Raw genomic sequence first — 27,103 nt, forward strand, 5'->3', positions numbered from 1 at the left:
TGGGATTCCAACCTATCATCTTCACAAACAAATCCTGGGTGAGAAAATAAACAAATGGGCCAAAACTGTACACTGATGAATCCCAGAAGGGTTTGAAAAGTAAAAACATCTAAAGAACAGAACAGCCATAACATATAAAATATTTCCTAACACAAAACAACAGAACAGCCATAACATATAAAATATTTCCTAACACATAATCCCCCATTTACAGCGAATTTAAACAAGGCCCTTTAAATTATAGCTGCATCATTGTATCCTAACCATTTGGAGTCACTCAAAGAAGTAAAAGGTCGGCTTTGGAGGCGAAATTCGCTTGGGCAAGGGGACCTCCTTAGACACTGATTTCCAAGAGTTGAAAAGAGGGAAAATAAATAACATAAGAAAATAATACCAGAAATTCCCAGAAAAATTTACAACATTCGCTACCAATCAAAAGGAAAACAATAACAACAGCACATCCTTAAAGGACAATGCATCAATAAAATATTACAATGGAAATAAAACGAGTATCATGGTCTTGAATCATACTGTGGGATGGCTTGCACACAGTTCATCCTGTTCATGTTCAGAGGAAGCTGTAACTGAACTTGTGTGTCTCTTGTAGATGCTAGGCAAAGAAACTGGAATAATGAAAAGAATCTTCATTCCCCCCTCCCCCCGAGTGACTGTATAAAAAAATTGCAAACTCGCACAAGGTGTCCGTTTCAGGTTGCTGGCCAAAATAGGCCCGAAAATAGTTCTGTGGTTGGGTAGAATGAAGTAGGCCCTTATGCTGTTATTGCAGCAATATAGGAAAATAGCATGTCAGTTGCATATCGTGTCCTGGAGCAATTCAAGATCTAGTCAAAAATGCCTCAAAAATAAAATCTTCTGTGATATACACGCGAAAAGAAAACGTTCCTTGGGGAGAAAACACTTCAGCGCAGGAAAGAAATATAAAAATAAAAATAAAACACATTCATGGCCACAGATGATGAATGACTTCTGAACAAAAGTAACAAAAACTAAGATATTGTGTTGCAACTATCAATTTAGCAACTTTGTACCTGGAACTGAGCATTCCCATTATTGGTGGAAAAAAAAGAATATAATCAAAGGGATTCAGACAGAAAAACACATAACAACACAACGCATTAGAATTTTGAGTTTCCTAAGCTTCTGGCCAGGTACAGTTCACTGGAAAGACACGCGAATACTAGAAAAACAAAACAAACAGAAAGAGAGAGAAAACCCTAGAGAAGAGGAAAAAAAGTTTCTTCTTGCAAGATGCAAATCCATTTGTAGGAGAAAGTTTACAGATATAGGAAAGGAGAGAAGCCGGCATTGTGATAAGAAGAACATTTTTGTAGCTACTTGAACATAAATTAATAAGGCCTTTGTACAATTCTCCAAATTCCTCTTGTTGGTCATGACTTGGCTGAAAAGAAGAAGCATTGTTAATAAATTCAAATATCACTGGAAGAAATGTTAAACTGAAAGGATTGAGGCTTAAATCATAATAAAATGTCTTTCCGTTTTATGTCTAAATATATATATACTTCAGAGTCAGTTCAAAATAAAAACAATTGTTTCAAAAGGACTAGAGAGAGGAGGGGTTGCATTTACCCTCAGCCTTGAGTCTCAGAGAGTGGGAAAAGGAGGAGGGGTTAAACTGTTAGCAACTAACGTTTGTCAATAAAGCATTACTTAAAACCTTTAAAACCCTTGTTTTCTGCAAAATAAGATAAGCAGGACAATAGTCACCTTTTCCAATCCCTCAACACAGCTCTCCAGCCTCCTTTACGCACCCTCTTCGCAACATGCTATATTCCAACATACTTAAAAGCCTTACCTTCCCTTTCCCTGTAATGGGCACAAGGGGCTTTCTGTAGGAAATACCTAGCTTTACACTTTTATTCTTCGTTCCCTGGTTTTTAACTCTATCCATCCTTACACACATGCTCTTGCCTTCCCTACCTTACTTAAATCACCTTGGCAAATCTATGCAGCAGACAGCAAAAGTCAACACAAAACAATTATTTTTAATTTTAAAAGGAGATAAAACATTACAACAGGAAGGAAGACACACACAAGTAATTTATAGCAGCAAACTGAATCCTAAAACCATACACCCAAACGGGCAAGGTGTGGGATAAGTAAAATAAAGGTAAATTCTCAGCATGAATCAAAATAACAAAGCCATCTGCCTCAGCTGTACCGACAAGGACATAGGATCTTCTCAATAGATAACCTTCTTCCCCTCTGGTGCTGCACCAAAGCGAGACCCCAACCCCGAGATCTAAGCCTCCTCTTGTGGAGGGAAATTCCCTCCCAACAGGAGACAACTATTTAATATAATCAAATCTTGCACAGAGGAATACAGAGAGAGGGAGACGATTTAAAGTTGCATTCATAAATTGCCAAAACATACTTATGCTCTAAATTAGACAGTAGAAAACTTCTTAATTCTTAACACTATACCAGAATAACGAAAAGGAGCTCCAAAAGATTAAAAAATTAAAGATAAACATAAACAAATGAGCAAAACTAAATATTTCAAAACTATACCTCCTTTTCAAAGTGCCAAAAGGAGAACGGAGGAAATTTCCCTATTTCCCATACAAAACAAAACAAGCATTGTTAATGTATAAACAGTTAGCGAACAAGACAGACAAATAAGAAACCCTTAATAATCTAGATTCATGTCAAGTAAGGAGGAAGGGAAGAAGGGGTTATAATTTTTGACACACACCTACACAGAAAACAGACTGCAGCTTTGAAAACAAACCCAGTCAGGAAGAAAAGAAACCCTGATATTCTAAAAAGAATCGCTTGATTCAAATCCTATACTCTCTCTATAAAAAAAAATGCTAAGAATTACTAGAAGAACAGATGGGCAGCGCAGCCGATCCAAGCAGCTAAAAGAGGAGAAAATAAAATCAACATGATTTAAAAACGACAGTAATGGAAGGAAAGTTCCCTTGAAAACAAACCCAGAGAAAAACTTTCATACATAAACTCAAAAAAAAGCTACACGCATACAACCTCACACTTGGGTACCCAACTCATACACATTTCGTTTATGCAAATCATTCCTAATAGCGTTCTTACGTTCTTACTTCCCGGGAAAACACAAGCCTTACACACTTAGGAGCCTGACGGCCGACTCCGTTCCTTTTCTTTCTCCTTATCCCCAGTTAAATCCGCTACCTCTAGAATCACAGTCACAGCTTCTCCTCACCAACCCGGTCTGTAATTTAAAAAAATAATCTCGTACAGGCGGTTGTGCCTGATGGACAAAGACCAAGTCCTTTGCTCTACTACCTCCGTGTGCAAGACCTGTCCCTGGGCGTCCAATCAATGCACAATCAATGGCGTTTCCTTAGTCAATAACCGTTTCTCTTTTTCTCTTTTTCTCAAGCGCGTGACCGTTCCCCCCTGAGGGCCCCTCTCCTGGATCCTTCTCTTCCGGCTCAACACTTGAATCGGAAGAGACTTGTTTCCGCGCCGGCCGAGGAGCCCCGCCTTCGGGGCTGGAAGGTGGCGCCGGCGCAGAAGTCATAATAGAATGACTTAAAATCATTCTTCTATCTGAGTCATCCTCAGAAAAATAACTTGGAGGGGGGTCCTCACCGGTCAAAGATCTGACTTTCAGCATTGTAAAAACCCCTTACTCTAGGACTTCCGGGAAGGGTGACTTCGCTTGTGCCTGCTTTTGGGACGGGCTCCCGCCTCAAAAGAAGCTTATTCAGATATAAATCAGTCAGAACATTTTTTTTTTTTGACTGATGAAATTTCTCCCGGGCAGGGAGAAACGTAGAGATCAACCTCAAAAGCCTGTTTTTGTTGGGAGGACTGGATTTCATTAATTTATGAGATAAGGTCCAGCCAACAATGCCGGACGGACTTCCGAACAAGCTCTATCTGTATAAGCGATACGTTTATCTTTTCTTTAAAGAGAGAACGGACTAACAGGCAAGCACCCTTCTTTCTATTATTTTTTTACTTGGTTTAAATTGTTGCAGCAAAAGGAGATTTGTCAGATTGATCGGCTTTGGAAAACTTCTGGGTGAGCTATAACTCTTCTCTGTTATTCACGAAATTAACAGCTTATCTCTGTTTCTGTCGCAAAAAGCTGTCCTGGAAGTGCATTCTAAAGATAATAAACAGAAGAGGGATTTCTATTCCTGATTTCTATTCCGAGGAATATTATATTGTTTGGGACTATTCTCTTTTTGGTCTATTTTATTTTGACGAATCTGCTTCTTCACGACGCCACTAACTGTTTTGATGCTGGGAACTAAATTTGTTTTGCATTCTTGAACATAGAGAGATAAGGCAGGCTGCTCTGTTTATACTGTGATGTCATCAAGCCTGGAATATTAACCCAATTGTTGCTGAAATAAGAAGTGGTTCTTCTTTATTTTTGTTTTGCTTTGTTTTCGTGGTTTTAAAAATGGCAATCAAGAAAGTGGCTGAGAATCTGGAAGTAACTATGTTTCAGAAAATAATGGATGAGATTGAGATAACGAAACAAACCCTGCGACAGGGTAGTAAGGAGCTGAAAATTGAACTGAGCAAAATGACGCAGGAGCTTAAAGAAATAGGGGATCCTGTGAGAGAGGAGAATGAGATCAGAGATGAGAAAAGAAAAAATAAAGGGAAGATACAAGCCCTGGAGATTGGAACAAATGTGGAATTGGAAAAAGATCTGGAGTTTATGGATTTTAGAAATAAAATCTACTGTTTGGAATTTAACGTTATCTTTGAAGAAATTAATGAAGATATTAGAGATAAAGTTATCAATGGCTTGGACTGGAATGATGTGATGGAGCTTGATATAGAGAAAATCTATGGAATTAACTGCAGCCATGTGACAATGGAAAAACTCTTAAGAGATGAGCCAGTGCATTTTGTAAAAAAGAAGAACACAGATATGACTTTACAACAGTATTTCAGCAACTTATTCAGAATGGATGGCAAGAAAATATTTGGGATAGAGGAAATTCCCATCAGACTCTTATTATATGACTATGGCTACAACAGCAAGATTATTATGGAATACTGATAATGGAAGATTGGACATTGAAATTACTGGACTTAACAGGACTATTGAAGATGGAAGATGGAACTAATAGGGATAATGGAATAATGGCTATTGAAATTATTGGACCTAACAGATTCTGATGAGATGGATTAATCGAAATGTTTATTTGGACTATGGTTATGACAATAAGATTATTATAATTATTAACGAGATGGATTAATTGACATGTTTATTTGGAGAAAAATTGATAGATATATTTCTTAAAGAATTGAAACCTCTCTTTGACTTTTTGTGGAAAGAATAAAGTAATGTTTATGAGATTTGATGATTAATTAAGATAACTACTGGAGGAAAGTGATTTTATAATATGATTTAAGAGACAGGATTATTATATATTGTAGACCTATAACTGATTTGATATGTGACAAATGGGAAGTCAACATTTTATTTTTTTTGTTTAATCATTTTTGTTTTGTTTTGTTTTTTGTCTTTGAATGTTTTATGATTTTGTTTTCTATGTTTTATGAAAATTTGAATAAAAATTATTGTAAAAAAAAAAAAAAAAAGCATTGTAAAAACCCCTTACTCTCTGTACTCCCATCTTCCATAGGAGCCAGAAATGCAATTAATCAGGATGGTTTACCTCAATCCGTTCCCCTACTCTTCTTAAAGGAACGGGTTTAAAGGAGCCACCCTTTGGCCACCGTTCACCCGGTGCCAACACTGCAGTTACCCGCGGCCTCACTACCGCACAGAGCTCAATCATCTTTTTCTTTTTCAAGCCTCTCTTGCGCACAGGCAATTCCTTGTCTTCCCACAGTTTACACATAACTCCCAAAGAGCTGTCCTTTACCGGCATGCTCCCTTTGTTTCCCATGGCGTCTGATAGAGGTTTCCTCAACTGTGCTTTATCCCTGCAATGCCAGTCAACCCGCTTTACCTGACAACCGAGAGAACTCTCTCGTGGCGCCTGTTGTCAAAATAAGGGGTGCAATGGCAATACAGGGGTCTGCACAAGGGATCCCGGACAAGCCCCCAATTTGTTAGGTCCAAACCCAACACGCAAGTTGTCTCTGGCTACCCCAGCTCACATTCACCCGGGAAGGGTGCGGAGTTGAGTGCAAATAACCCACTATCAGAGACCAAGTAATACAGACACAATTCCTTTGCAAAGGGGAACCCAATACTTACAAGCCAAAAGCCTTTCAGAATGGGAACCCCGTTTATTGATACATGAGAGAATATATAGCCTTTCCCCAAAGTTTACAATATTGGGGAGCAGCGTCACAAACTACAAAGAAATATTTGATTGTCACTATAGGAAAAAAAAGAAAAGCAGGAGGAGGAAAGGGGGTGTAGAGGAAGGGCATAAGTGGAAACATCAGAATATCTTTCAGACTATGGGTTTGCATATTTCACACGTCCATGAGATAAGCATTTAGCAATTACAGAACAAAGAGAGATACAGAGGAGGTGCCCCTAGCTGCAACCGGGCGCCCCTCGAGTGGCGACAAATTAATATTGCTATACTTGCATATCAAGACTTACATGTCAAGGTTTATGGGTCAGCAGGGAAACTTTAAGATTTCTATACATGTTATGGTTTGCAACTATATGCAAGGCAATGAGTTTGAATGTGATACAAGAATCAAGGAAAGAGGGAGGGTTTCTAGCTTAAACCGGCTTTTATTCTCTGAGCCACTGGAATGTGAAAAGGTCAGGTCACCAGGAAATAAACCGTTGTCTTAATACCAAGAAAAGGCACTTTAATTTTTTAATCCAACAATAGCAATAATCCATCGTAGCTCCAACTAAATCTTTCCAGTGAAATGGAGATATGAGAACAAAGAGTGATGGCGAAGGAAGCCAGCAGATGAAACCTCAGGTGCCTCCAGGCCCTGCAGGAACAATGCCCACTGTCAGGGCAGGGGGGTTGCCACGGTAACACTGAATGTGACATCATTTGCTGCTGGTATAACAGCTGCCAGCCAGAGGTGTCCAGCCTGGGTTTTAGAGGAGGAGTTAGAGGTGTGGAGGAGAGTAGGAGGCGTTGGGAGAGAGGAGAGGCGGCGTTTGGTTTTTATTTGAATTTTGTTTCTTTTTATTTTGATCTTTCTTTTTATTTCATTTTTTGTTTCTTTTCATTTTTGTTTCTTTCGATTTAATTCTTCTTGTTAGGGTTTAGGGTCAGGGTCAGGGTCAGGGTAGATTAGGGTTAGGAGGGGCGGCTGCGCTCCAAGAGCTTCAGTCATGCAGAAGATGTAAGGAGGGTTTCCCCTGCTTTTCTTGATATCCTGGGGGGAGCGCCCGGGGTCCCTCACGTGGCCTTCACCCCTGGAGGTTACAGGGTCGGTCGTCCTCCTGCTCTGTTGAGTCCAGACGTCCCTCCACCACCTCCTGAGCTGCAGAGACCAGGACGACTCTCCTCCAAAGGCTTCTCTGAGCACATCCGCCCAAGAGGAACACAGCCGGGCCAGAAGAAAGAGCCCCCTCCCCCAACGCTCCCGCCTGCGGTCCTCATTCGGTCCTCTCCCTCCTCTCTTCTAGCTTGACATGCCTGCAGGGTCTCCTGGCGCGCACTGCCAAGCTGACCCCTTTACGGGCGGCTTCCCCCCCCAAGGCGGCAGTGCACCTGCTTCACATGGAGGAAAGGTTTGCTCCTCACATACGTTATTCTACCCTCTTCCTGCTCATCCTCCCGCTGCAACTGTTTAGTCTACCCCCTTTGTGCCAAACCCTCTCAACCCTCTCCGTGGCTCCATCCCTTCCCTCCTTCGGCTTCTCCTCGGACCCTTTGCTGGGCAGGGTCTTGCCATCCCCTGGCTGAGCTTGAGGGGGTCCCCTCTGCTCCCCCCTGCCACCTTCCCTCCCTCAAAGGCCTTCCCTTGGGCTGGGCATCCAACTCCTGTTCCGCCATTACACATCTGGCACCCTCCTCCTTCCTCCTCCCCGCTTTTTCTCTCTTTCATGTGTCCTGTTATTCTGCATCGTAAGGCGGGAGGCGTGTAAAATGGTGCATGGAGTGGACAGGGAGAGCTTTCCCCCCCCCATAATGCTAGAACCCGGTGGGGTCTTCCAGGGAAGAGGAAGGGCGGGAGATTCAGGACACACAAGAGGAAGGACTGAAGGACGGAACTCCCTGCCACTAGATGTGCTGATGGGGGCTGCTGGAGAAGAGAACTATGAAATGACGGAGGAGACTTCCAGCCAAGTTGGCCATATATTCCACCCAGAAGAAGAGACATTGTGCCTCTACATAGGAGCAGTTATTGGGGATCCCAAGTGCGAGAGGGCTCCTGTTGTGGGTTTTGTCCCTGCGGCGTCCGGTTGACTATTGTGGGAACCGACTGCCGGGCTAGATGGGCCTTTGGCCTGATCTAGCAGGGCTCTCCGTATGTGGAAGACCTGAGCCCCAGGTGGCCATCATTGCAGACGCTGCCACGCCATCCTCACCTTCCCCCTCCCCCCAAAAAGGGACGCCTGCTCACCTGGCCTGGCTTCGCGGAGAGGGGCCACTTGCTTCCTCCTCCATGTGAAGCAGGTGCACTGCCGCCTTGGGGGGGGAAGCCGCCCGTAAAGGGGTCAGCTTGGCAGTGCGCGCCCCTCCTAACCCTGACCCTGACCCTAAACCCTAACAAGAAGAATTAAATCGAAAGAAACAAAAATGAAAAGAAACAAAAAATGAAATAAAAAAGAAAGATCAAAATAAAAAGAAACAAAATTCAAATAAAAACCAAACGCCGCCTCTCCTCTCTCCTCTCTCCCAACGCCTCCTACTCTCCTCCACACCTCTAACTCCTCCTCTAAAACCCAGGCTGGACACCTCTGGCTGGCAGCTGTTATACCAGCAGCAAATGATGTCACATTCAGTGTTACCGTGGCAACCCCCCTGCCCTGACAGTGGGCATTGTTCCTGCAGGGCCTGGAGGCACCTGAGGTTTCCTCTGCTGGCTTCCTATGCCATCACTCTTTGTTCTCATATCTCCATTTCACTGGAAAGATTTAGTTGGAGCTACGATGGATTATTTACTATCGAAAGGCCTCGTTCCTAGTTCCTAGCATTATGGGGGGGGGGGGGAACAGCTCTCCCTGTCCACTCCATGCACCATTTTACACGCCTCCCGCCTTACGATGCAGAATAACAGGACACATGAAAGAGAGGAAAGAGAGGAAATACACTGAAGAACTCTGTAAAAGAGATGCCAGGATGACAGATTCATTCACGGAGGAACCGTATGATGAAGAACCACAAATTTTAGAATGTGAGGTGAAAGCTGCTCTTAAAATACTTGGAAGAAACAATTCACCAAGAATAGGTGGCATATCAATAGAGTTGCTACAAGTTACTGAGATTGAATCTGTCCAAAGTTTGACAAACATCTCTCAAGAAATATGGAAAACTAAACAATGGTCCACAGACTGGAAGCGTTCCATATACATCCCAATTCCAAAGAAAGGGGATCCCAGGGAATGCAGTAATTATTGAACTATTGCCTTAATATCCCATGCAAGTAAAGTAATGCTCAAGATTCTACAACAAAGGCTCTTACCATATATGGAGCGAGAAATGCCAGATGTCCAAGCTGGATGTAGAAAGGGAAGAGGCACCAGAGATCATATTGCAAACATATGTTGGATACTGGAACGGAACAAGGAATTTCAGAAGAAAATCACCCTGTGCCTTATAGTCAGTAATATTTCCATACCCAACATAGATTACAGCAAAGCCTTTTACTATAGATCATGAAAAACTATGGAATGCGTTAAAAGAAATGGGGGTGCCACAGCATCTGATTTTCCTGATGTGCAACTTATACTCTGCACAAGAGGCTAGTGTAAGGACAGAATATGGAGAAACCGATTGGTTCCCCATTGGAAAGGGTGTGAGATGGGTGTATTTTATCACCCTATTTATTTAATCTATACGCGGAACATATCATACGGAAAGCAGGATTGGCCCAAGATGAAGGAGGTGTGAAAATTGGAGGTAGAAATATCAATAATTTAAGATATGCAGATGATACCATACTGCTAGCAGAAACCAGTAATGATTTGAAATGAATGTTGATGAAAGGAAAGCACAAAAGCAGGACTACAGCTGAACGTCAAGAAGACTAAAGTAATGACAACAGAAGATTTATATAACTTTAAAGTTGACAATGAGGACATTGAACTTGTCAAGGATTGTCAATACCTCGGCACAGTCATTAACCAAAATGGAGACAATAGTCAAGAAAATCAGAAGAAGGCTAGGACTGGGGAGGGCAGCTGTGAGAGGACTAGAAAAGGTCCTCAAATGCAAAGATGTATCACTGAACACTAAAGTCAGGATCATTCAGACCATGGTATTTCCGATCTCTATGTACAGATGTGAAAGTTGGACAGTGAAAAAAGCGGATAAGGGAAAAATCAACTCATTTGAAATGTGGTGTTGGAGGTGAGCTTTGCGGATACCATGAACTGCGAAAAAGACAAATAATTGGGTAGAAATAATTAGAACAAATTAAACCAGAACTATCACTAGAAGCTAAAATGATGAAACTGAGGTTATCATACTTTGGACACATAATGAGAAGACAGGATTCACTAGAAAAGATAATAATGCTTGGAAAAACAGAAGGGAGTAGAAAAAGAGGAAGGCCAAACAAGAGATGGATTGATTCCATAAAGGAAGCCACAGACCTGAACTTACAAGATCTGAACAGGGTGGTTCATGACAGATGCTCTTGGAGGTTGCTGATTCATAGGGTCGCCATAAGTCGTAGTTGAGTTGGAGGCACATAACAACAACAACAACAACAACTTTAATGTTTCAGACAGGGAATCCTTCCCAGCCCTACCTGGAGACGGAACCTGGGACAGCCTCATGTGCTAAGTTCAGCCTGACCCAAGTCCCAATCCTGACGTGGAGAAACTTAGCAGGGTTTTTTGCTGCCCCCTCCCCTCTCCCCCCTCCCCTCACGCAAATCGGTGCTGCAAACTTGAGTAGGTGTCAGTGCTTTTGAAGCCATCCGCAAAGACCCGAGGCAAAAAGGCCCGCGAGGCTGTGCAGGTGGAGAGGGGCAGGGGCAGGAGGGGGGAAGGCCTCCAATGGGTCCAGGAACAGAGCTGTGGCTCCTAGAGAGGCAGCATGTTTCAGAGGAAAGGGGGGAGAGAGAGCATACAGAAGGGGAGGGGGGCTCTTCATTCCTGACCCGGGAAGAGGAGGGAACGACAGACTCGCCTGTGGGATCGGCCCTTCCGGATAAGCCTCTTTGGGGCTGGGAGATTTCTCTGCCGGTTTGTTAAGGCTGCCAGGCTCTGGGCAAGGCTGCGACGATGTGCTAAAGCTTTCTGCCGGCATTTGCCATTAAGAGGAAGGAGGAGCGAGAGAGGATTTGATTTTTCCCTTCTGAATCCACAGGCAATGAAGTGGGGAAGGGAGAACAGGGGGAGGGAAAAGGAGGGGCCTTGGGGGAAAAGGAGGGGACACCCCCCCAAGCTCATGGACAGAAAGTCCCACCCGCGGCATCCGTCTCCGGCAGGGAGAGCCGCTGCCTGTCAGTGTCGACAGCACTGAGCTAGAGGGACCCCAGTGGTCCGCCTCCTCAGAAGTGGCTTCCTAGATTCCCTGCCCCCTTCTGCTGTAAAGAGCCCGAAGGGCTGCAGGGTCCCCACTGCAGGGTCCTTCTTTTGAAGCCCTCCTGGGGGGAGGGAAAAAGGGACCGCAGGTGTAGAGGAAGCAGTTTTATTGGGGGGCACTTCCTGGGGGTGGAGCTGGAAAGGAAACAGCCTTACTGGGGGGGGACTTTGGGGGAGAAAAAGGGGGTTTGTTGTGATGCCTTTGGGCCCCAGATCTGGAGGAAATACATGGGGTTAAGGGCCTTCTCCAGACCTCCCCTTGGGAATCTGCTGGAGGGGAATATCAAAGCCCACCAGAATGGATCTGGGCTTCTCTGGCAGGCTTGGCCCAGCGGAGGGGCTGAGGGTCTTGCTTTGCTGGTGCTGCCTGCCGCCCTCCTGCCCAGCTTCACCCCTTGCCTTGGGATCACCCACCTTGGCAGGAGGGACTCTGGGTGCTACAGAGAGTCCAAAGTACAATGCCTAGTTGGCAATGCGTGCAACAACCCTGTAAGGTGGGCCTAGATGAATGGCTGGGTATAATGCAGTGGTTAGTGCTTGAGGGCCGCATTCCAGCCTGAGGGCCACGTTCTTTCAGGACCAGCTTGCCAGTGGCCACTTTCCAATGGTGGGCAGTGCCAGGGTCAAAAATGGTTGGAGCGGAGCATTGGAGGAGACAGCAGAGTACTGCACTTGCACTAGACTACAGAGTAGAGATGTGAAGGCTTTGGGGGGGGATCAGAAAAAAAGTTTTTTTCTCACTGGTATTTTTTCTGGGCATTCACATCTCTACCAGGGAGACCCAGAATTAACCCCCCTACTGGGTCCCTGTCCCGGGGACACAGCTTCCTGGGTCACCTTGGGCCAGTGATTATTTCTGCCTCTCTCACTGGATTGTTGTGAAGTTAAAGGTGGATAACTTTATCTCCCACTCTAAATTCTGGACATCCACTATGTGTGACCTTTCACATCTGTGCAAATGTTTGTGTGTGTCTTATTATTAGAATTACTTCCCATTTAATACTGAACTATGTGCCAAGGGCCCAGGTTCAAATCCCCGCTCAGGAGTGAAATTCATTTGTTGACCTCAACCCAGTGACAGTGTTGTCATGAAGACAAAGGGACAGGGGATCAACCTATATTTCCCACTGTTAGCTCTTTAGAGGAAGGCCTGGGTAAAAAAACCCCATGAAACACCATAAGATATGAGGGTAAAATGTAATAATATACATATATATGTAAACCTCTTATCTCAGTCACCCAGACTACAACCCTATAAGGTAGGCAAGAATGCTGTTAAGCTTTGAACCACATATATCCCCTGATCAACTCTGAATCACGTTCTGGAACTTGGTGGCCTCCAGAGGTTGCTGGACTACAGCTCCCATCAGCCTCAGTGAGCATGGCCAATGGCCAGGGATGATGGAATTTGTAGTCCACAACATCTAAAGCAGGTGTGAGGAAGCTTTGGCCCTCCAGATGTTGCTGAACTACAACGCCCATGATCCCTGGCCATTGGCCATGTTTGCTGGGGCTGATGGGAACTTTAATTCTGTAAAAGCTTCCCCTCACTGAATCTAAAAGCTAACTCAGATTATTAAAATAAATAACAGCCATTCGCCCAGCTCTTTCTGAAGTAAATGTGTTGCAAGTAGTTCCAACACTTTTCATTGCCCAGTGGGCTGGACTGGGTTGAATGCAGCTCAGTATTCCTCTTCTACTGTTTCCGATGGAAGTGGTAGAGGCTTTCCGCATCCCGAAGGAGCTGCAAGATGGAGCCATTGTCCTCATCTGCTCCTGCCTTGCAGCATATGTACAAAGTGTACTGACTGCTAACTGTCAGGGACCTGATATTTGATTGAAATGCACACATGTTACATTTTTATGACAGGCTTATAGGACTGTGGGGTTGGGATGGATGATATCTTTGAGTCCCCTTTCCAGCCTCTGATTTGGAATCTTTCTAGGGTAAGTTGTAGGCAAAAAACCTGCTTCACTAGTAAGACTAGTTCCTTTCATAAGCTAATGGGTCCAGCCAGATTTGTCAAGTGGTACCCATTAGCATGTGTAAAGATTTGGCAGTGGAGCAATGTGTTGTCATAGGAACTCTTGCAGGATAGAGGTGCTCCTCCCCTGGCTGGAGGCTCCCTCATCCTAGAGCTGAGAAGTGGTCTGTGGTAGAGTTAGTCTGAAGCGACATTGAAAGACACAGACACCTGCTGTCTGTGCTCAATCCCAAAACTATGGCTTTGGGGGACTCCTCTAGAAACCTGATGGGGAACCAAGATCTGTTGGCCTGTTAATGCTGAGAAGCCCTCCATCTTACGCTCAGGTTGTATAAATGTGTAAATGAAACCATATATCCTAAAGACACCAGAGTCTCCGCTTACCTGCATTCCAGGGAAACCAAACCCTGGGTAAGCAATGGAGTATCTGGAGATCTCTCCCCTCATCTTGGAGATTGAGATGTGCTCAAAAATATGCATGAGACATGATGAAGGGGGCCCAATAACACAGCCTGAAATGGGTGACAGGTTGGAGGAGAGACTCCGTGGTGGGCAGGAAGGAGAGGCTTTGCAGAAGCCAGATTGGAGGAGAGATGGGAGGGGACCGAGGTGGCTGGGTTGACTGGTGGTAACAAAGGAGGTGAGACCCCCCACCCCCTGGCATGGAGGACAGTCTGGAAGAAAGTGGGGATGTCTCTGAAAGAGACATACCGACCAAAGGTTAAGGCCCTGTTTAGGTCGGGCATCCAGAAGCAAACAGCATGAAGGGAAACATCCGAGGAAAGTGACATGCCTCATATTTGATTATGGCCTTTATCTTTCCGCACAGCCTTTGGGCCGCTTGTAATATTTACACCCCTCATCTCCACATTTGTATGAAGGAGAACATTCCTCCCATCCCCTATTGCTCCCCACAGGCTTTTGAAAGCGGTTCCCCATTGTGGCAAAATCTGTGAGAGTCCCAGAGGTGGCCTAGTTGACAGAGAGGACAGCCCAGGTGACTCCCCTTTCTTCCCCACAGGCAGCGCAATGGCCTCAGAGGCACCGTCTGGATTGTCTTTTCCTTGGAGAAGAGTGGGAAGAGGTGCAGGGCGGACACCTCAGGTAAGTGAAAGATCTCTGGGGTAAAGACAGAGAGGACAGCCCAGGTGCCTCTCTTTGGGTTGGGTGGCATGGAGAGAATCTGCCTTTTTGCCTCTACTTTTAACGCTACCGAAGAAGAGCCCTGAAGCTGGACCAGCCAAAGGCCCACCTAGTCCAGCATCTTGTTCTCACAGTGGCCGACCAGGTGCCTACAGGAAGCCCTTGAGCAAGCAGGACCCGAGAGCAACAGCGCTTTCCCCTCTTGTGATTCCCAGCAACTGGTATTCAGAGGTAGAACATAGCCGTCAATGCTAGTAGCCCTTGATAGCCTCATCCTCCATGAATTTGGGTAATCTTTTAAAGCCATCCAAGTTGGAGGCCATCACTGCAAGATCTCAAAGTGGCCTAGTTCTAGGGGCTGATACATCTAACAAAAGCCCTCATGCAACTACCCTGTGACCCCGTCCCCTTTCAGACTGGGAGAATGGAGCATGTTGGAGAAATTACATTTTCCTCTTCTTCCTCTTACAGGCTCCCTTGACCTTTGAGGAGGTGGCTGTGTATTTCTCCGAGGAGGAGTGGGCTCTGCTGGATCCTTGATAGCCCTTGATAGCCTCATCCTCCATAAATTTGCCTAAACTTTTAAAGCTGTCCAAGTTGGCGCCTTCACTGCAAGAGCACAAAGTGATCTAGTTGTAGGGGCTGATAAGTCAACAAAAGCCCACATGCAACTGCCCTGTGACCCTGTCCCCTTTCAGACTGGAAGAATGGCGCATGTTGGAGAAATTACATACAGTAGGGCCCCACTCATATGGCGGGTTATGTTCCGGACCCCCCACTGTAAAGCAAAAACCTCTGTAAAGCCCGGAAACCGTCATAAAAGCGGAACAAGCGCCGTATGAGTGGGGCTTTAGTCTAATTGCATCTAATTGAGACTGCTGTATTAGCGAATTGCTGTAAAGTGAAGCACTGTAAAGCGGGGCCCTACTTCTTCCTCTTCCAGGCTCTCTTGACCTTTGAGGAGGTGGCTGTGTATTTCTCCGAGGAGGAGTGGGCTCTGCTGGATCCTGAGCAGAGAGCTCTGCATAGGGAAGTCATGGAGGAGAATTACCAGACGGTGGCCTCTCTAGGTAAGGGCACTCTTTGGTTTCTTCCCTGATAAATGTGGAAGGTGTGAATTTAGTATTTGTGCCATTGAACCCTGCACTGCAGGGATGTTGTGATGGAAATGGGTGTCTGGAGCTGAGTGGGAGAGCACCTGCTTTGCATGCAGAAGAATCTTGGTTCAATAGCTGGCATCTCCAGTGGGGAGTGGGGGAATGATGAGGTAAAAGGTGGTGAGAAAGATCTTTGTCTGCCTGAGATCCTGGAGATCCCGTATTAGTTGCAGTAGACAAGGCTGGACTAGATGGAGAAGGACTCTGACCTGCTATAATGCAGTTTCCTACATTCCGGGGGCTTTTTGATCATTCCGTGCATCCCAATCTGTGCTTCCTAATATTGGAAATTGTTCTACAGTGAGAACTCTGTAATTGCAAAAGAGACAGTGAATCCTGAGGATAGCATCCCATCTGCATCATCAAGCAGTTTGGAAGCAGCAGGAGATAAACACTTAGACAGTGAATTCAGAAATTCAAGCAGAATCTCTGACAGTGAGACAGCACTATTAAATTCTGATGGAACAGCAGAGGGCAGTATTCAAGCCTGACCAGATTATTCTATAGTCTTAGAAGATTGCATCATCTTAGAAGGGGGCGTGGCTGTGAACGGACCCTATATTTGTGAAGTTGCCTTCAGTCTTCCCTTCTTAAGGGTAAACACGCCCAGTTCTGTCAGCCTCTCCTCAGTGCCTGTATCTATGATCTTCCCCACTGCACTCCTCCCCCCCGCTGAGTGACTCTCAGTCTCCTACCCCAGTCTCCCACCCTGCAGCACCTTCCTTCCCTGACTCCCACTCAGGGAACCGTCCAGCCATTCTCATGAGGGTGCCGCATCTCTCTCTCTCACTTTCACACAGACACATACACGCACACACCATTTGAAGGGCACCCCTGGCATGCTAACTGGGACAGGAGGAGGGACAGCTCCCAGGGTGATTTTGGCTTTCGGTGTGATAACATGACACGGCCCTAAACAAAACAGCTGCCTTTGGAAAGTTCTGCAGTGTCATCCCCAACAGGCTTTTCAAGCTACGTTTTATGTCCAGTGAATGCATGTTTGCAAGAGGCAGACTCATCCGGCTGGGTCCACAGGGTCCTGTCCTATTCATGGGGTGCAGGAGTTACACAATCAAAACTAGACCTCTTCTTACCTTTAAATGGCTCTGTTTGAAGTGGCCGAATATTTGGGGGTCAAAAGTAACTAGTCTTGTCCATTTCCTTGAAAGGGTCGTACCTCTCTTCCTGTTGTGAAGAAGGAGAAGATCCAGTGATCCAGGATCCCAAAGAAGTGGAGACATCAGCAGGTAGATGCTTAGCTGTGTTGTGGGGCCCTTTTGGGTCTGGGGTTTTTCAGTTCCTGTGTGAAAGCAATGATGGTGGATTAACCCATCAGGATGGCAGTTCTACTGGAGGACATCTTAGATGTTTGTAAGAACGTTAAGAAGAACTTGTGGGATCAGGCCAGTCGCCTATCAGATTGAGCATCCAGTCCTCACGGTGGTCAAGCAGATGCCTATGAGAAGTGCGCAATCAGGACCTGAATGCAAGAATTGCCCCACTGAGAGCATAGTGATGGTCTTAAAGGGGCAGAGTCCTCTTTGAACCAGCCTCCTCCCTCCTTTAAAAGAGCGGTGTCTAAAGGAGGGGGTTAGGCTGCTTCAAAGGCCGCTTTTGCTGATCCACAAGAGGACCTCTTATTCCATGACTTGTAAGATATTCAGGAGGCTTTGGTGAGGAATTTTGTCAAAAGCTTTTTTACAGCCCAAGTAAACTACATCCACTGGATCACCTCTATCTATATGCTTATTTACACTCTCTAGGAAGCGAGACAGGATTTCCCCTTGCAGAAACTATGTTGAAACTACACTAAGCCTTGTTCCTCTCTACTCTTGGTAATTTTATCTTTAGCAAATACTTTCCTCCAGTTTTCCCAGGACAGACGTTAAGTTAACCGGCCTGCTATTTCTACGATTCCCTCTGGATCCCTTTTGAATAATTTGTAGTACATCGGTCATTTTCCAGTCCTCAGGCATGCAGTCTGACCTTAAGAAGAAGTTACTTTTTGTTAGCACATCAGCAATTTCACATACGAGTTCTTTGAGAACTCTTGGGAGGAAACTATCTGGACCTTGCGATTTGTCAGTTGTTGTTTGGTCAATAAGGCTTGGATTGTCATCTCTCGTTACCATTATTTGCCTCAGTTCCTCAGACTTGCTTCCTGCAAACGTTGTTCAGGCACAGGGATCTGTCCTCATTTGGAACCCTGCAGAGCAGCTGCCAGCCAGTGTAAACAGTACGGAGCTAGAGGGTCCCATGGTCTGATTAAGCATGAGGCTTCTCACTGTGTTCCTATATATCTATATGACCACCACTTTCGAATTCATAGAAACAAATGAGCAGTGAGCACTGCCAAGTTTGCCTCTTCCACAGCCTTGCTGCCCTTCTCTTCCCGCTCACCCTGTTGCTTGTGGCATATTATTTTAGAAATGTATAATGAAGTTGTGTTGCAGTAGGAAGAAAACCCAGACACATCTGGGCCTAGTGACATCAAGTGGTATGCGGAGCAGAAAGGAATTCATGCTGTTGGATGACACTGTAGGATATTCAGGGAAACTTTGGTTCAGCTGGGCATACAGGGAGAAATGGGGAGAATTGTGGAGATATAAACGTCCGAGAGGCAGCTAATTGAGGTTGACTTGTGATGAGATCCTTTGTTTTTGACTTGAAAATCCAACATATATTTATTTTCTCCTTCCTCCCCCTCAGCAGATAATTGGCAGAAGAATGAGAATTATACGGAACCACAAAAGATGTTGTTATTGGTAATAGGAGAGTGTGAATCACAAAAAGAGGTGTTTAGATATCATGGGGAACCAAGAAAGTCTGAAACAAACGAATCAAAGAATGGGAGGAAGAAATCATCTACTTCTCAGCTTTTGCTTCGAAGAACCCACACAGGGGAGAAACCATTTGAATGTATGGAGTGTGGAAAGAGCTTCAGCCGTAGAGGTCAACTTACTGTACATCAAAGAACCCACACAGGGGAGAAACCATTTAAATGCATGGAGTGTGGAAAGAGCTTCATTTACAGTAGTGAGCTTTCTGTACATCAACGAACCCACACAAGGGAGAAACCACTTAAGTGCATGGAGTGTGGAAAGAGCTTCAGCTGCACCCGTAACCTTACTAGACATCACAGAAGGCACACAGAGAAGAAACCATTTGAATTCATGGAGTGTGGAAAGAGCTTCAGTGTGAGCAGTAATCTCACTGAACATCACAGAACGCACACAGGGGAGAAACCATTTGAATGTATGGAGTGTGGGAAGAGCTTCAGCATGCGTGGTAACCTTACTGTACATCAAAGAACCCACACAGGGGATAAACCATTTGAATGTATGGAGTGTGGAAAGAGCTTCAGCCAGAGAGGTCATCTTACTGTACATCAAAGAACCCACACAAGGGAGAAACCATTTGAATGTATGGAGTGTGGAAAGAGCTTCAGTGAGGGAGGGAAACTTACTATACATCAAAGAACCCACACAGGGGAGAAACCATTTAAATGCATGGTGTGTGGAAAGAGCTTCAGCTGCAGCAGTAGCCTTATTAACCATCACAGAAGGCACACAGGGGAGAAACCATTTGAATGTATGGAGTGTGGAAAGAGCTTCAGCCGTAGAGGTCATCTTACTGTACATCAAAGAACCCACACAAGGGAGAAACCATTTGAATGTATGGAGTGTGGAAAGAGCTTCAACGAGAGAGGGAAACTTACTATACATCAACGAACCCACACAGGGGAGAAACCATTTAAGTGCATGGAGTGTGGAAAGAGTTTCACCTGCACCCGTAACCTTACTACACATCACAGAAGGCACACAGAGAAGAAACCATTTGAATGCATGGAGTGTGGAAAGAGCTTCAGTGTGAGCAGTAAGCTTACTGAACATCACAGAACACACACAGGGGAGAAACCATTTGAATGTATGGAGTGTGGGAAGAGCTTCAGCATGAGTAGTAGCCTTACTGTACATCAAAGAACCCACACAGGGTTGAAACCATTTGAATGTATGGAGTGTGGGAAGAGCTTCCGCCGTAGAGGTCATCTTACTGTACATCAAAGAACCCACACAAGGGAGAAACCATTTGAATGTACGGAGTGTGGAAAGAGCTTCTGCGAGAGAGGGAAACTTACTATACATCAAAGAACCCACACAGGGGAGAAACCATTTAAATGCGTAGTGTGTGGAAAGAGCTTCAGCTGCAGCAGTAGCCTTATTAACCATCACAGAAGGCACACAGGAGAGAAACCATTTAAATGCATGGAGTGTGGAAAGAGATTCACTGTGCACAGTAACCTTACTGAACATCACAGAACGCACACGGGAGAAATCATTTAAATGCATGGTGCGTGGAAAGAACTTCAGCTAGAGCAGTATACTTACCTTGTGAGAACAGAAACAGGGCTTTACTCTATACTCTATACAATCCTCTGTTCCCGCTGCACTTGCCACCTACTGGCTGAGGCTGGTGTGTAGGAGTGCCTCCTGTCTCCCAAAGAAATGCCTTTTAGAACAATTACAGGCCCCATCCCTTGGTTGCTGGATAAATTTAGTTATACCTATTCTGGCTGCTTATGGGATTAACATGGAAATTCTACCTTCTCACCCCTCTCCTAATGCGAAACAGCTCCTCAAAGAAAGAATCTTTTTCTACTCTAAAAGATGGGACCTCCACGCAGCTACCCAATCATCTTTCTCTACCTGGTTCTCCCTGTATAAAACTACCTTCGGCCTGGAGAAATACTTTTCTTTCCTTACAGTTCCATCTTTGAGAAAATCTTTTACCGCCTTACGTTTGCAGTCCATGCCCTCGACTTTCAGGGAGGGGAGGTATGCAAATGTTCCAGTCCATCAAAGGCTCTGTATCTGCCAAAACGATGTGGTTGAAGATATTGTTCATTATTTACTAGGCTGTCCCTTATATAAATCTCGAAGGCGGAAACTTTTCTCGGCTATTCCCCACCTCCTGTGAAATAGACCCCCCTTGGAACAAATATGCAGTTTACTTGTGGGCAATGACATATTTGTAACCACTCAAGTGGCAAAATTTGCCCTAGCGGCAGGGAAAATGAGAACTAGATATCAAAAACATTTAGTAGAAGCCCCAATTTTATCCTCATTTTAGCACTTTTTGTTTGGTCTGATAATTTTAATTGAAATGATTTTATATAATCTTCTATTTGCTCTTTTCCCTTGAATTTTTGTAATTTTTAACCTCGAAATGCTTATATATATTCTCTGTTTCAACTGTCCTCTCTTGAAATTCTTGTATTAATATTTCATTGTGACGGCCAATGGCTATGAACAATAAAAGGAAACATACATACTGTACATCAACGAACACACACAGGGGAGAAACCATTTATGTGCATGGAATGTGGAAAGAGCTTCAGTGTGAGGGGTACCCTTACTAAACTTACTATACATCAAAGAACCCACATGAGGAGAAACCATTTAATTGCATAGCTTGTGGAAAGAGCTTCAGTGTATGCAGTAAGGTTACCCTACATGAACGAACACACACATCGGGGAAACCATTTAAGTGCATGGAATGTGGAAAGTGTCATGAATCGATCCCGGTTCAGTCCCAGGACTCAACTGCCAAACCTAGGGCAATTGATCCTGAGAAGGCACAAACATCAGCCCTACGAGGTAGGTAGACTGCCACCACCCCTTAACCTGGTCACCCACTCTGGGCCAAGGGGAAATCCAAAGTGCCAGGAATGCACCTGCCAAGGATTCCAATCAACAAGAGCCCAAGGTGCACTCCTTGTCTTGGAGCCTTAGGCAAAATGTCTAGGCAAAATTAGTTTGCGACTAATTGGGCAAGGTGCTGGATCTAAAGCCAAATCTCCCCTACGGTGAACACACACTGGTAAATAAGAGATAACTTTATTAAATAAAATATAAGTGCACAAAAGTAGCAGCAAAAAAAGTTCCTTAAAACCCACACACCCGAGGGCTACGTAAAAGAGAGAGCTACATTCACAAAACAAAATAAAACTGTCTGGCCTAGTCTATACTTACAAAGAGGTAAACAGCAAAATAACTTCATGGTTCCACTTCTCCCCAGAGATGGATAACCTGCATAGCAGATGAAAGATGGTACCCCACAGAGGTAGCATCAGCAACCAAAAAGGGAACAGTGGTGAACAAAGGCTAAGGTCTGGATCCTGTTCTTTTGTGGAAATGCCCAGCAACAGCCAAGATTTAATTAGCCAATCGGGGCTTTTTGATGATGAAATCTGGAGCTTTTGTGCCTCATGATCACGCACTCATCAGCCTTCCCAGGCCCGTGGCCTTGGAGTGGATAAATGTGGAGATGAGCTGTGTAAATATTATAAGCGGCCCGAAGGTGGTGCGGAGAGATAAAGGCCATAATCAAATATGAGGCACGTCACTTTCCTTGGCTCTTCCCTTCATGCTCAGTTTGCTTCTGGATGCCTGACCTAAACAGGGCCTTAACCTTTGGTCTGTAAGTCTCTTACAGACCCCTCCCCACTTTCTTCCAGACTGACCTCCATGCCAGGGGGTGGGGGGGTCTCGCCTCCTTTGCTACCTCCAATCAACCCAGCCACCTCGGTCCCCCTCCCATCTCATCTCCAGCTTCCGCAAAGCCTCTCCTTCCTGCCCACCAGAGTCTCTCCTGCAACTTGTCACCCATTTCAGGCTGTGTTACTGGGCTCCCTTCATCATGTCTCAGGCTGGAGGGAGTTTCCAGCCAGGGGAGGAGGGCCTCTATCCTGCCAGAGTTCCTGTGACAACACATTGCTCCCTGCCAAATCTTTACACATGCTAATGGGGGCCACTTGATAAATCTGGCTGGACCCATTAGCTAATGAAAGGAACTAGTCTGACTAGTGAAGCAGGTTTTTTGCCTACAACTTACCCTAGAAAGTTTCCAAATCAGAGGCTGGAAAGGGGACCCAAAGGCATCATCCATCCCAACCCCGCAATCCTATAAGCCTGTCATTAAAAATGTAACGTGTGCATATCACTCAAATTTCCGGTCCCTGACAATTGGCAGTCATTACACTTTGTACATATGCTGCAAGGCAGGAGTGGATGGACAGGAGTAGGTTGTTCATGGCAACCAGGAATATGATGTACAATATGCCAGTGCCTTTTAATGCTGTGTTGTAATATGTTGGTAACATGGTCAAAAGTCAAATTGCAGTTTAAACTATCAGGAGCTTTCTGTATCGTTTGCTGTAAAAGATCAGTGCATTCTCTGTAGGAAACTTTCTTGAAACTTTCCTCAACAATGTTTCTAGGATAACCCCTCTTGTATAAATGATTTTTCAAAATAAGGGATTGCTGTAAAAAATATTTTCCAGAGGAACAATTACATTTGATCCTTAGAAATTGTCCATATGGTAGGTTCTGCCTTAAGGGTTTTGGATGGGAGCTGTCAAATCTTAGATAAGTGTTCTTGTCTGTGGGCTTCCTGTATATTGTGGTGCACAAATGATCTCGTTTCCTAATTAATAAATCCAAAAAATTGACTTCCATGCTATGGTGGAAATTAAATTGGATATTGGCACTCCTGCTGTTAACCCAATCAAAAAGTTTTTGTAGATGTTCAACTGATCCCCTCCAAATCAGAAACACATCGTCTATAAATCTCTAACACACGAGCTGTTCAGAAAAGGAATTCGATGACATAGTGACATCATAAGAACATAAGAAGAGCCTGCTGGATCAGGCCAGTGGCCCATCTAGTCCAGCATCCTGTTCTCACAGTGGCCAACCAGGTGCCTGGGGGAAGCCCATTATTTGTTGTATACCGCCCTGAGAGCTTTCTGCTATAGGGCGGTCTAGAAATGTAATTAAATAAATAAATAAATAAATAAGCCCGCAAGCAGGACCCGAGTGCAAGAACACTCTACCCTCCTGAGGCTTCCGGCAACTGGTTTTCAGAAGCATGCTGCCTCTGACTAGGGTGGCAGAGCACAGCCATCACGGCTAGTAGCCATTGATAGCCCTGTCCTCCATGAATTTGTCTAATCTTCTTTTAAAGCCATCCAAGCTGGTGGCCATTACTGCATCTTGTGGGAGCAAATTCCATAGTTTAACTATGCGCTGAGTAAAGAAATACTTCCTTTTGTCTGTCCTGAATCTTCCAACATTCAGCTTCTTTGAATGTCCACGAGTTCTAGTATTATGAGAGAGGGAGAAGAACTTTTCTCTATCCACTTTCTCAATGCCATGCATAATTTTATACACTTCTATCATGTCTCCTCTGACCCGCCTTTTCTCTAAACTAAAAAGCCCCAAATGCTGCAACCTTTCCTCGTAAGGGAGTCGCTCCATCCCCTTGATCATTCTGGTTGCCCTCTTCTGAACCTTTTCCAACTCTATAATATCCTTTTTGAGATGAGGCGACCAGAACTGTACACAGTATTCCAAATGCGGCCGCACCATAGATTTATACAGCAGCATTATGATATCGGCTGTTTTATTTTCAATACCTTTCCTAATTATCGCTAGCATGGAATTTGCCTTTTTCACAGCTGCCGCACACTGGGTCGACATTTTCATCGTGCTGTCCACCACAACCCCGAGGTCTCTCTCCTGGTCGGTCACCGCCAGTTCAGACCCCATGAGCGTATATGTGAAATTCAGATTTTTTGCTCCAATATGCATAATTTTACACTTGTTTATATTGAATTGCATTTGCCATTTTTCCGCCCATTCACTCAGTTTGGAGAGGTCTTTTTGGAGCTCTTCGCAATCCCTTTTTGTTTTAACAACCCTGAACAATTTAGTGTCGTCAGCAAACTTGGCCACTTCACTGCTCACTCCTAATTCCAGGTCATTAATGAACAAGTTGAAAAGTACAGGTCCCAATACCGATCCTTGAGGGACTCCACTTTTTACAGCCCTCCATTGGGAGAACTGTCCGTTTATTCCTACTCTCTGCTTTCTGCTTCTTAACCAATTCCTTATCCACAAGAGGACCTCTCCTCTTATTCCATGACTGCTAAGCTTCCTCAGAAGTCTTTGGTGAGGTACCTTGTCAAACGCTTTTTGAAAGTCTAAGTACACTATGTCCACTGGATCACCTCTATCTATATGCTTGTTGACACTCTCAAAGAATTCTAATAGGTTACTGAGACAGGACTTTCCCCTGCAGAAGCCATGCTGGCTCTGCCTCAGCAAGGCTTGTTCTTCTGTGTGCTTAGTTAATCTAGCTTTAATAATACTTTCTACCAGTTTTCCAGGGACAGAAGTTAAGCTAACTGGCCTGTAATTTCCGGGATCCCCTCTGGATCCCTTTTTGAAGATTGGCGTTACATTTGCCACTTTCCAGTCCTCAGGCACGGAGGGGGACCCGAGGGACAAGTTACATATTTTAGTTAGCAGATCAGCAATTTCACATTTGAGTTCTTTGAGAACTCTCGGGTGGATGCCATCCGGATGCCATCTTTTTCAAATGATTCCATATACAGATTGGCTATTTCGAGGGCCATGCGACATCCCATGGCAACCCCCTTAATCTGCCAATAATACGAATTACCAAATTTAAAATAATTTTTACACATTGCTATTTCTGCCAATGTGCATAGAAAATAGGTAGGGGGGTGTCTGTCAGTGCGCTTCTCCAAAGTACGCCGAATGATGTCTAGGGCTTGTTCCTGAGGAATATTGGTGTAGAGAGATCTAATGTCCATAGTCACCAGGATGTCCAAAGGTTCTATAGGGGTGGACTGTATTTTGTTCATGAAATCTGTGGAGTCTCGTATATAAGATGGAATACTGGGTATAAATGGTTTCAAAAAATGATCGACAAATAGAGACAGAGGTTCTAAAATGGAATTACTGTACAACCTGAAACAATAGGACAACCAGGAGGAGGCATGGTACCTTTATGAATCTTAGGTAGGGTTGTAAAACAATGGAACCCTAGGATTCTTATTAAACAGGAATCTATACTCATCATTGGTGATGTGATCCAGGCTAAGACTTTCCTCAAGGACAATTCTGATTTCATGAGCAATGCTGGAAGTAGGATTGTTAGAACATGTCATATATGCTGTTCTGTCTGATAGTTGGGAAAGAATCTCCTTATATTGTTGGGCATACTGAATGACTATGGCACCACCCTTGTCAGGCCTGTGGAGAGCATGCCCATCTCTTCTGCACGTTTTGCAATGAGTGCAACATCACAAGAGCCCTGCAGTTGGGTCAGGCCAAAAGCCCATCTAGTTCAAGACCCACCTTGAACTTGATGATGAAGACACACACACCCTTGATGGTGATGATGATCTGGGTCTGGGAAGACCAATCTATGCACTCCCTTGTCATGAACAGATCACCACCTGGTCAGGTTTAGGCTGACAGGGACTCCTAAGCTATGCAGGCCTTGAGGAGCTAAGGAGAAAGGTCTGCCCCTGGAGTCTGATGGGTCTGGATGCTTGCCCGACTGCTCTGGGGGATTTCATTTGCCACGTCAGCAGGCCCTTCTGCCCAAGATCTGGTCCATCCCAGGAAGAGAAAAACAGTAACAGAAGTGGCTGTCACAAAATGACTCCAGAACGTCACCTTGTTTGGGTAAATTAGGGGTGCCAGTGATGCGCTGCCAGAAAATAAGAAAAGACATAAATTTGCATAAAACCCACACTTTCTAATTTATATGCTTAGATATGAAAATTTAGAAATAACTAGATGTCCAAGGCAGCTAAAACCATCCTTAACATTTTAATGCAGGTATGAAAAATTTAACAACATATCCTCCAAATGCTGAAAATGGATAGGTAATTGCCATAGAGCATCTGTTTTGTACACAGAAGGTCCCAGGTTCAATTCCCCCCCATCTCCAGGTAGGGTTGGAAGAGAATCTTCTTTGAAATTCTGGAGAGTCGCTGCCTGTCAGTGTAGGAAATATTGACCTAGATAAGACCCATTGTCTGACTCAGTATAAGGAAGCTTCCTAGCCTCCTAGACAGAAAATACAAATTGTCTTCACCAAATTGCAGCACTAGCTGGGAGAATGAATGAATAAACAAGGCTGGCCGCTGGCTGCACAACTGGGGGATCAAATGTCTCCTGCTGACGCAAAATCACACCCATCAGCTTCACGAAAGCTGAGGAAGCGAAGGCAGGCACCTGCGCTAGTTCAGCCTGACCCAAGTCCCAATCCTGAGGTGCTGGATCATTAAA

General features: G+C 44.7%; 1 protein-coding gene across 1 annotated transcript; it reads left to right on the forward strand.

Annotated features, from left to right (window-relative positions):
- The first annotated feature begins 11,031 nt into the window (after positions 1-11,031).
- Positions 11,032-22,729, forward strand: LOC133381433 (gastrula zinc finger protein XlCGF57.1-like). Its single transcript, XM_061620540.1, has 5 exons — positions 11,032-11,081; positions 14,657-14,739; positions 15,722-15,848; positions 17,105-17,182; positions 18,645-22,729. The coding sequence occupies exons 2-5, from the start codon at positions 14,665-14,667 to the stop codon at positions 20,276-20,278; spliced, it is 1,914 nt and encodes a 637-aa protein (XP_061476524.1). The 5' UTR covers positions 11,032-11,081; positions 14,657-14,664; the 3' UTR covers positions 20,279-22,729.
- The last annotated feature ends 4,374 nt before the right edge of the window (positions 22,730-27,103 follow it).

This window comes from Rhineura floridana, chromosome 3, assembly GCF_030035675.1.
Source record: "Rhineura floridana isolate rRhiFlo1 chromosome 3, rRhiFlo1.hap2, whole genome shotgun sequence".
Lineage (NCBI taxonomy): Eukaryota > Metazoa > Chordata > Lepidosauria > Squamata > Rhineuridae > Rhineura > Rhineura floridana.